The sequence below is a fragment of the Centropristis striata genome, chromosome 14 (assembly GCF_030273125.1).
Source record: "Centropristis striata isolate RG_2023a ecotype Rhode Island chromosome 14, C.striata_1.0, whole genome shotgun sequence".
Taxonomy (NCBI): domain Eukaryota; kingdom Metazoa; phylum Chordata; class Actinopteri; order Perciformes; family Serranidae; genus Centropristis; species Centropristis striata.
Genome location: NC_081530.1, coordinates 27084446 through 27096059, shown reverse-complemented (window position 1 = coordinate 27096059; position 11614 = coordinate 27084446). Strand labels below are relative to the sequence as shown.

Genomic DNA, 11614 nt, shown 5'->3' with positions numbered 1-11614 from the left:
CACACACAAACGCTACAGTCATGGATAAAAATTATTAGACCACCCTTGTTTTCTTCAATTTCTTATTCATTTAATTAAGATTCGTGGCACTATTCGTAGCATGTTGTGCTATGATGTTGGAAACAGAAATGCAGATCCCGGTTTTCTGATTTTATTTAAAAGGTAAACCTTTTAATCGCGATATATTGCAATATATCTTATCCCCTAGTATCACATTGCCAGATTCTTGTCAAAACATAGTCCTAACTTTCAAGAATATCTGTTATTTTTTATGGCTTCTTATATTTATTTATTTATCTTATTTTATTAGTCCTTATTATTTATTGTTTGCTCTATTCTAGCCTCCCAGTGAAAAGCATTACTCAGAATTGTACTTGAATAACCGGAGTGACAATAAATCACCTTGAATCTTGACTATTAGCCACGCTATTCCAATCCTAGAAGGAAGAAAGTGAGTGTGTGTGTGTGTGTGACTCAAAATAAACAGAGCCCATGTTCGTGCCAACCAGTGTGTCTCATTAATTTGTTTTAATAGTTTAGGACAAAATGGAGGTCTATAGCCTCAGAGGAATAAGACATATCAGGTTGTCTGCCTCTTTAGAATTACATTAAATAAGTAATGAGAATGAGGCCTGTTAATGCTCTTAACTAAACAGTATGTGTCATACAGTAATCATAAAGTCTCATATTTCATATGAAACAAATTATTTTTAATGAGTAATTAACGTTACAGGATATTAAAAGAAAACATAGACCATTCAAGTTATAATCTTGCTGATCTCTGTTTTGTTCTCTTTGGCAGAAACTATGGATTTCAGCTATATTTGCAGATCTGATTTGCACTTTTTGAAGTTTCATCATCTGTGGTTATTGCTCTTAGTTTTTTTTTTATTTTGGCCAACAGTTTACCTGTTTTGTGCTTCACACACAATTAGTCTGGAGAGCGAGTCTGTTGCGTAACCTCTGCTTATCCTCTCGGGCGGACCAACCACTTAGCCACTGCTGGGTCATGGAAAATGGTCACTAACTGTGCACTGCTTTCAATTTTTTTCCCAGGAATGTCCCCACAGACACCCAATTCTTTATACTGAGAATGCAGAGAAGTGCTTTCATCAGTGAGCCATATGCTTCATCACCATGTGTTACCTCATTGACAATAAATACAGACAAGATATTAATTAAATAAAGATTATTACTTTAATGTTTATTTGAAACAGAAATGTTTTTTCTTTTCAAAAAGATTTTAAACATAATGCAAAATGAAGATGAATAGCTGCACATTTTCATTAAACTCTATCAGTGGATTTAAATAAATGTCTCAAAGCATTATTAGGTTTCCTGCAGCAGGAATATCAAGGGATCAAGAAATTGAGGTTTTAATGCCAGTAAGATGAAGCGAAAGTAGAAAATTCTAATCTTTATCTTTCTTCATCTTGCACCTCATCCTGCATTTATTAAGAAACTCTGTCAGATTTTGAGCTTCGCCCCGAAGGAGTCGGCACTGTGACCTGTTAGCATGAAGCTGTCACTTGGTAACTAACAGAGTGTAGAATTTCACTGTGTGACAAAGTCCGCTAAAGCTCCATGTGCTCGCGTGTCATGATGCCTGACTTGCTGACAGCTCACTTTCTTGCAGCTTTGTCATTCAATCTGTCTACATGTAACTCCAGTTCCTTGTCATATGCCGCTGAACAAACATGACAATATTTCATCTCAATGCCTCAGGAGCTGCTAGGAGTGCCAGTAAGAGAGGGGCTGAAGATAAGCCCCCTGTGAGATAATAAAATGACAGCCTAAAGATATCAACTAGAAAAGAGAGGCTTAAATGCCTCAGAACCATATCTCTCTCTGTGTGAGTGGAAACATGATGACATCAAAGGAGAATATATTTCATATCTCCTTTAATCTTGCCCATCAGTGACTTCAAATAATGTTACAAGAGATTCTATCCAGATTAATTTTTATCCTTCAGGAAGGTGTGACAATATACTGCTTGCCTCTCCTTATCGCTGTTTCCAGCTCCTAAAAATGAAGCGATGTAATCTGTCATCAGAGGTTCTGGTTTCATTGGGAGTCCTTCCATCTTCCGTCTGTTTACATCTGCTTATCCAGGGCCGGGTTGCAGGGGCAGCAGGCTAAGCCAAGTATTCCAGAGGTCAATCTCCCTAATAATGTTTTCCAGCTCTTTCTGGATGGTACCAGGCCATGATCTCTCCAGCATATTCCAGGGGCGTCTAAACTGGACATTACCGTAAAATCATCCTGATTAAATTCATCTTAACTAGCATCTTTGGACGCAATCAATCAGCGACTCTTCTCGGAGCTCCCTCCAGGTGTCTGAGCTCCTCACCCTCTAAGGCTGAGACAGCCACCCCACAGAGATAACTAATATCGGCTGCTTGTATCCACAATCTTGGTCACTACCTAAAGCTCAAGACCATAGGTGAAGATCGTAGAACATACATTCAAAAATTATCAGACCACCCTTGTTTTCTTCAATTTCTTGTTCATTTTCATGTCTGGTACAACTAAAGGTACATTTGTTTGGACATATATGATGATAACAACAAAAATAGCTCATAAGAGTTTAATTTAGGAGCTGCTATCTAGCCATAATTTGGCCGTAACACAGGGTTTTCTTGATAATAACCAAAATCATTCTCAAGAAAACCATGGAAATTGTATTTGTCCAAACAAAAGTACCTTTAGTTGTACCAGACACAAAAATGAACAAGAAATTGAAGAAAACAAGGGTGGTCCATTAATTTTTTTCCATGACTTTAGATGGACTGAGGCTCCATTTACCCTCTCTTTTGTAGACTGCCGTGAAATGCTTCAACTTTGTTGTTTGTCTGCTCCCAACCAAGAGAGAGCAGTCCATTATGTAAGAACCATGGTGTAAGACTTGAAGATCCAGACCACTCACACTCATTGGCATAACACCCCAGTGCATGGGGATCATATTCTGATGAAGCCAACAGAACCACATCATCTGCAAAGAGCTGAGATCTCTTAACTGAACATTGTCCTCCCCTGGCTGCACCTGGAGATCTTGTACATAAAAATCACAAACCAGATCAGTGACAACAAACAAAGCCTGTCTGAGGCCACACCAACTGAAAACCTTTTCAACTTTGTGCCAAGTGTACAGCATACACGTTGATTTTATGAATGATCTTAAAATCAGATCGATCTTGGGAAACACTGAGTTGGAAACTTCCACTCTGTATCAGCCAAAGAGCTTTCCACACTGGGTATTATGTTTCTAATGGATTAGCATCGTAATAGATATCACATGCAATAAACAATGGAGTCATTCATAGACAATCACAACTAGATTTATTTGGCCAAATATGCGACTGAGACCCAGCTGCATATCTCCACTATATCCAGCTTTGAGGGTAATGGATGCTATTTGACACCATGACACACACACACATTGCTGCAGAGTAACTGACACCTGAGACAGGTGAGTAGCAGCTGCAGATAACAGTCTCCAGTTGTGCATGAACCAATGGCACCACATCTCGATGCAAACTGCAATTCTTACAGCTGTTTCTCCTGATCAAGCCGGCCCATCAGCGGCGCTCTATATTTACCTTCATCCTGGGTTACAAACATGAGGGAGGAGGAGGAGGGGAGGACTTAAACAGCACAGGAAGATGGACAAGGGTTAGCAGTCCGGGGACACTTTGGTAAACACCAGCTTGGGTGGGCTTGATGGCTGAGTCAGGACCCTGTGATGATTCTCCCTCCCCTGGCTATTGTAAACGCTCTCTCCACTGGACCTTGGCAGAGCTGCTAAGCCGGCAACTGGGTACCAAACAGCTCTGTGTCACATGAGAGGCCGGGCTGGAGTCACGGTGGCCCGGGATACTATTCTTAGCTGCAGGAATGTACACAGTGGCCTCATGGCGAGCTCCACAGCGCCTAACTGGAAAGCCTCGTCGTTTCTCTGTGTCATGCTCCTTATCGCTCCCTGACTACACTACCCACTTTCTCTCTGGATGATGTTTTATTCCTCTTTTTATCGAAACTGATACTTTTTCTGAACAGATCGACCAGACATTTTGGATATTATTGATTTACTGAGGGCAAGAGGTAAGGATTCACTCAGTCACAGATGTTACTGATGAACTGGCAACAGGTTCATCAGCAACACGTTTCTCTCAAACTCATCAGTTTGACTCAGATATGATATTTAAATTATTTTTGTTCAGAAATAGCCAAAGTATCTGTTTCAATTGTACCCTTTTCTAATTGGTGTTGATCACAAATGCTATTAATAAAGTTTAACAAAGAAAACTGGCAATATCATCCAGATGTGCCACATTTACAATCACTAAAATAATAACTACTAGAATATTTTATATTCATGATTTTCTTAGAAATCAGAATTGGCATTTGGTGACACTATTAGGAGATTGTTCTTAAACATACTGACGACTGACTAGAAATCCAAAATGATTTAATCGGTTTACATAGAAATTTTAATTTCTGATGCAATTTATCATAAGGAAGTCATGTTTAAAATCTGAGGGAAACCCATGAGTTGTGAAATACCACTCACAGACAGTCATTGCATAATATACAATTATGATCAGAGGTCCAAATATATCAGACGACAGACTGGGCCCCGTAAGTGGCAGTAAATCAGTAGCTGTCGCTGGGAGTGATTAGAAGACTTAGTGTTGCTAATAGCCCAATGAAATTCATGCTTTTAAAACGGCAGGATCATTTCAAACCTTCCAACAAGTGAGTTACGGACTGAGTCTATGAGAGAGGAGAGATAACATGGTGAAGGGGAAATATAATATATAGAAAATAGAAAGAGAGGCGAGGGAGAGGGAGGTCCGGAGAGAGACATTCAGAGGAGATGGAGGGACAATCACAGATGGTCACACACTTCTGTTAATGTTAGCGGTGATGGGCTGCTTGATAAGGGAGATGTGGCCTAATGCTACATGGATGTATCGAGATAATTTAGAGGGGGTATAAATAGAAATCTGTGAGTCAGTGATGGTCACATTAAGGACAGCTGCTCAGCAGGAGTTTTAAGAGTTTGAGAGTGGGCTGATAAATGAAAGGGTTTGCTATCAGAGGGATCTGAATACCACAAAGTCTTATCCTGATTTCAAACTAAACTATGGTATAAACACTGACGGCCATTGTTCAACTTTAGTTTTAATTCCTCTGAGGGTCATTGTTACTCTTAATAATAAATAATTGTGTAATATTTGAGAAGGTATACTTAAAATGTCGATCTGTATATCGGTAACTCTACCTATGGTGCCTTGAATTCTTTATGAAAACTTTGTTTTTCTTTCATGCCTCCACGGTGAACATTCATTAACAAACTCTCACACAACTCATGCAGTATAAACAAAGTCTCATTGATCCAGTTTCGTGCTCACTACTTTCCAAACACATACAGTTTCACTGAAACCTCACTGATTAAAACACAATGCCACTATTGTCTCACACTTGCACAGGTGTGCTGTGAGTCCATACCACTAAAGTACCTGTGCAAGCTTTGTTCGTACTTGCAGAAGATACTGTGGAAGTGTTTTAAATAGTAAGATTTTAACAAAAATGCATGTGTGTGGGAAGTCATGAGCTTATGACTGAATAAAATGAGACTTGGATTACTGCAAGAGTTTGTAAACCAATGTTTTGATATAGTTTTGCTGTAGTTAAACTCCATTTAGATTTTTTTTCTGTTGCGAGAAAAAAAAAACATTTTTCAAGAATTCAACGTAACAAAGGGTGCGTAATTGATATGATGGGTGACGTCTCCCTTTAATAGGAGTGTGTAATCAGTGTATATGTTTTTGTCATCTGTCTCTTTCCACTGGACAATAGAACAACAATCATGGAGTCCCTCTTTTCCCTCTCCACAGAATGGCCTGCAGACCAGGAGAAGTTTTCTCTTTCAAAGACGCAGAACTTCCCTCCCACCTCCTCGGCCAGCTCAACATCCTGCGTCAGGAGCGCATCCTGACAGACGTCCTGCTCTGCACGGAGCACCAGGAGATCCCCTGCCACAGGAACGTCCTGGTGTCCAGCAGCCCGTACTTCCGCGCCATGTTCTGCAGCAACTTTCTGGAGAGCAGTCAGGCCCGAGTGAATCTGAGGGGAATCTCTTCAAACGTCCTCATTGGCATCGTGGACTACGTCTACACCGGCTGCGTCACTATCACCATGGAGATTGTGCTCCCACTCATGCAGGCGGCCTCCATGCTTCACTATGGAGGTCTCTTTGAGGCCTGTTCCATGTTCCTCCAGGGGCAGCTGAGTCCAGAAAACTGCCTGAGCATGATACGGCTCTCTGAGATCCTTCACTGTGAGAGTTTGAGGGAGAGGGCGAAGGAGTTGGCCGTGCGGTGTTTCTCTGACGTCGCTGCTACAGAGGACTTCTGTGAGTTGTCTCTCCCGGAGCTCATGTGTTACCTAGAAGACGACCGGCTTTGTGCTGAGGAGGAGCAGGTGTTTGAGACGCTCCTGGCGTGGATCCACCACGACCCTTTCTCAAGACGTGGTGCGATCCATGATCTGTTTAAGAAAGTCCGTCTTCGCTACATCCACCCAACTTACCTTTTCCAGTTCATTGCCAATGACCCGCTGGTGCAGTCATCCACCCTCTGCACCGAGATAATCGAGTCAGTGCGGCGCCTCATGCTCACAGTCAGCACCAAGTGTAGCCGAGAGCTAAAGCCACTTTGGACCACGCCACGGCGTTACACCTGCAAAGAAACACTGGTGGTGGTTGGAGGACGCAAAAACAATGAACAGACCTCAAGAGAGGCCCTACTTTATGATGAGCGGACTCATCGCTGGCAGTGGTTGGCCAAGCTCCCTCTGCGCCTCTACAAAGCTGCATACGTGTGCATCCACAGCATCCTCTATGTGCTCGGTGGGCTCAGCCTCTGCATGACATCAGGTGACAGTTCAGTCAGCGCAACAGTTTACACGCTCTCCCTGAAGACCAACCAATGGCGGACTGCTGAGCCCATGTTGGAGCCAAGATACGCACACCAAAGTGTGTCCTATCTGCACTTTATTTTTGTGTTGGGGGGAATCGGGGTAGACAAGAAGATCTCTCAGTCTGTAGAGAGATACAACAGTATGTTTAACCAATGGGAGGCCATGGCACCAATGCCCACAGCGGCGCTGCATCCAGCTGTTGCAGCCAGCGATCAGAGGATCTATGTTTTCGGAGGGGAAGACGCCATGCAGAATCCAGTCAGGCTGATTCAGGTAGAGTCAGACTCCTCATTTTAGCACATTTGAAGTCTAATTTGTGCATTGTTGCAGGACAGTCACACAGGCAGACAGTCTTTGATAATGCAGTAAACAGCTTGACTGATGTGTGTCATGTGTCAACAGGTGTATCACATCTCTCGCAACTTGTGGTCCAGACTAGAAACAAGGACGGTGAAAAACGTCTGTGCTCCTGCTGCTGTCATTGAAGACAAGATCTATATCATAGGAGGTGAGCTCAGTGAAGGCTGTTACATACTGTAGTTTCACCCACCTAAATCATCATTTATGACCCACTAGTGTATGCTGGTGTCTGTATCTGCAACCTTTATTTTCTCTTTTGATGTATTCTAGATGTTTCTGGACATAAAGTTATGAAAAAAGCAGATACAGCTTAGAAAAAAGGGAAATATACCTAAGCAAAATGCCGAATCTGTAAAGCTGGTTTCAAATGGAGAAATCTGGGTTTCTAGCATACCTTTAAAATCTTCAAAGTATGTGTAAATTTTTAAAGGTTTTTAAAGGCATTGACTCTCTCTTTAAAAAAAAAAAAAAAAAAAAAACAACCTCTGAAAAAAACTGGGTACTGTAGTTTTTTAGCAAACGTTACAAGAACAGGAGTAAATAGCCTTCGGGCTTTTGTTTGGGACTATTTTCAGCTGCATATTAATACACATTTGGTGCTCTAGTGTGTACTAGTGGGAGTGACTCAAAATAAACTACAGTGTCCATGTTCACTGTAATGAAACATCAAACAAGTTTATTAGTGTGGCTCTGTAATATGTTTTTAATGCCTCCACTGGCTCCAACCACGCCAACTTTTATACCATGAAAGCCTCGACACAGTTTCGACAGCTCAATTGATGAATTCACTGTGTTAGAAAATGCCTCATTCTTCAGTGTGTTTAATGGAAATCTATGTTCCAGGATATACCAGACGAATGATCGCCTATGACACCAAAGCCAACAAATTTGTCAAGTGTGAGAACCTAAAGGAGCGCAGGATGCATCACAGCGCTACAGTGATCAACAACAAGCTCTACGTCACCGGTGGACGCATCCTTAACGGCCACGATGTCATCGAGGACTCGGACTGCTTCGAGTGTTATGACCCGAAGACGGACGTGTGGTCCTCTAAAGGTTCTTTACCGTACAAGCTATTTGACCACGGCTCCCTGCCACTAGTCTGTGTGTCCATGAGGCCTAACCCACCGTGACCCACCGTCCAGCCAACCACTTTGCTTTGCAACATGTTGTCCACCTTCCCTTCGCCTTGGCTGATTGGCCTCTAACGACACAAATGGGAAACCATTTAAAAGTGACTGCATTCCTTCACGCAGCTCAGTATCTGCCACAACTTAGCAGCACGTTAGGCCAGGCTGACTTTCGTCTGAATCAAAGGGGGAGCTCAGCTGACAAGGCAGAGGTGTCATTCCTGAGGCACCTGGGGTGGAACCGAGCTGAGAACACACGAGACGGTGAGAGGCAGACGTACTTACACAGCAAGCAGCTGTTCAGACACATACGTAATCTGAAAAGCTCTTTTCACAGATGGCTGCGCTTGTTTGATGGTAACTAAAAGTGTTAATGCTTTAATTTGCCAGACATTTATACACAGCGTATCACTGCCTGGCAGCTGCAGTTCTCTGTAACAATTAAACACATAGGGAACGACACGTCCGGCTGTTTGTTAACTGTGAGTTCTGCTCTCGTGTAAAACTGAAAATAACAGAACAGACAGCTAATATAATTGGCACTTGATAAAAAATACATTCCTCCTTGACCCACATGCTTCTACCAGAGAGCACTTGTTAATGAGCTGATGAATTGTGACAGAAGATCCCCCGGCAAAGTACAGTACTTTATCATGTTTGCTGAAATGTTGATGAGAAAAAAAATCTTACTTAAATGAAATTTTCTGTGCCAACTTTATTCCAGTTTAGCTGGCTTGATTCATGATTTTGAGAACTGTTCCTGCAACCCCTAACAAAGTATCATCTGTATTGTCTCGGGAATTGTCACATGACTTGGACAAATTTGACTCAACAACAAAAATTATTTGCAACTAGACTTGGACTTTAAAACCAATAGCTTGTGACTTCATTTCGACTTGAACCTTAATTGAAAATGCTAGATACCTTCTCCCAAGTCATGCTTTATGCTATGAAAGTGATATGTCAGAGCTATTTTTTTGTTATGATTAATGTCAGTCACACTTGATTAACATGCATTATCCTTTACCACTTATCTGAACTTCACCGGGGGCTGGAGCCGACCCTAGCTGTCATCAGGCAAGAGACAGGAAACACACTGGACAGGTGGCTACACTATCGCAGGGCTGACACAAAGTGAGAGACAACCATTCTCGCTCTCATTCACTTCTAAGGACAATTTAGAGTCACCAATTTAATCTAAAGAGCATGTCTTGGACGTGGAAAGAACCCACACTGACACGGGAAGAATATGCAAATGAAAAGGAGAAAATGCTAACCACTACACCACTCCGTAGCCCACTTATTTAAACAAATAAATAAAAAAATTTAAAAGCATTTTGTAAATTTAACACATTATTACCCTGTTGCTATAATGGCATAACATTTAGTGATGAACACGAGTTGAAACTCAAAGTTTAGGACCTGGCACTTGCCTGTTTTGACTTGGTGACTTTCTTACTTCTTACTTTGCATAATCACTTTGATTCCAGCTCTGGTGTTGTGTACATAATTAAAAAAAAAAAAAAAAAAAAAAAAAAGATCAAGTCAAAGCGCTCTAAACACAAAGGTTTTGTGTATTTCAGTGGTGGTTTACTTTTTATTTCATGTACAGTTGTTGGATGAAGAAAATGGCTTCACAGGCAGCTATGTTGATGTGATGACATGAGACAGCGCTGGCTCTGAGGCAAGTGCATGGCAGAGATGCAGTGACCTGCTGGGGGTGACTATGACTGGAAATAGTGTGGATGAGATTTTTAGGATTTGCAGCCTGAAAACTGTCACGAGTGCCCTCTTGGATGCCCCTGTGGTGGATGAAACATGATGAAGTGCCCTCAGGGGGCCCTTCCAGTGGACAAAACGTGATAAAGTGCCCTTCTTGTGTGCTGGTTCCCAATCACATACAACATGTGCCCTTTTCATTATTTTAGCCCCTGCCCCTTAAACATCCTGACTCCGCCAGTGCACCAGGCTCCTGTAACCTCCAGGTGGTTTCTCACAAACACGTCCACTGATCTGAAATCAGCCTTCTGTTCATCTGAGAACAAAAGCTGTAAATAATCAGAGAAAGACTGAATCCTCTCTACAGGCCACAACTGTTCTTGACCCTTATGGAGCAGCATACATTCACTGTTGTGCTCCAGCCCCAGCCTCTGGCAACAGTTGCCGTGGCAACCCCGTTATCACCCTATTGGCTCTTTCATGGCATGCATCCCTGTAGTAAGTCTATTGCATCACTGATCAGCTGTGTTGCTTACTTGCACAATCTTTCCTTCTTTAAAATGTTTATATTTTGGACATTTTCCTGTTTGTGTCTTGGTTTACACTGATGTTTATGTATATGTATGTAGTGATAATGCAAACAATTTCTAATTTATTGCTTTGAATTTTATCTGCAGACAAGAATAAATAATATATTCTGTTTTGAACGCTGGTATAAATGTTATTATTTTTATTCAGTTGAACTTTGTGCAGATTGAAATGGCTCTCCGTCTGCTGCGGACCGGCTGAGTCATGCTGACTTTATACTCAAGGAAACATTGTTAACACGGACACAGAAACATGTTCACTGGCTATTAGGTGACACATCTGCTCCCCATACATCATTAAGAACCACTGTGATAAATAAATAATACATTCTTCTTTATAGTTAGCTTTGGTGTAATATCATAGAAAGTCAAAACAGCTTAGTTGGCGTACAATGAATGCATTTTTTTTATGTTACAGTATGACAGACGTGCCATCCTCTTGACCCTTCACATTCTTGTCATAAAAAGTGTCAAGAGGAGCTCCACATGTAGGCTAAATATCTAGTTTCTCCCCTGAGAGAGTCACTGTTTGCATGGTATGGCCTATTTGTATGCAGCCCTCCGGTGAAACTGACCTCAGGGGAAAAGATGCAAGATCAAATTTCACACTTACATTTTAATCCCTGCCCATTAGTGGGGAAACACTGAAAGTTGCCCAGGAGCAGCGACCAAAAGGGAATTTCATCACACTCCACATTAGCAAGCCCAGACTGTCATTGAGCTAAATGGCTTCTTGTTAAGTCGGTCACTCTGAATGCCTCACAAAAACCCTCTGTGAATGTGTCTGTGTGTGGATTCTATACCTGAGCCCACCAAAAATCATTACCAGGACAC

The 11614-nt window shown here is 41.8% G+C and overlaps 1 protein-coding gene across 1 annotated transcript; it reads left to right on the top strand.

The window, feature by feature from the left end:
* The first annotated feature begins 3808 nt into the window (after positions 1–3808).
* On the top strand, positions 3809–10933 carry klhl38a (kelch-like family member 38a). Its single transcript, XM_059350250.1, has 4 exons — positions 3809–4101; positions 5901–7257; positions 7387–7492; positions 8188–10933. The coding sequence occupies exons 2-4, from the start codon at positions 5902–5904 to the stop codon at positions 8475–8477; spliced, it is 1752 nt and encodes a 583-aa protein (XP_059206233.1). The 5' UTR covers positions 3809–4101; position 5901; the 3' UTR covers positions 8478–10933.
* The last annotated feature ends 681 nt before the right edge of the window (positions 10934–11614 follow it).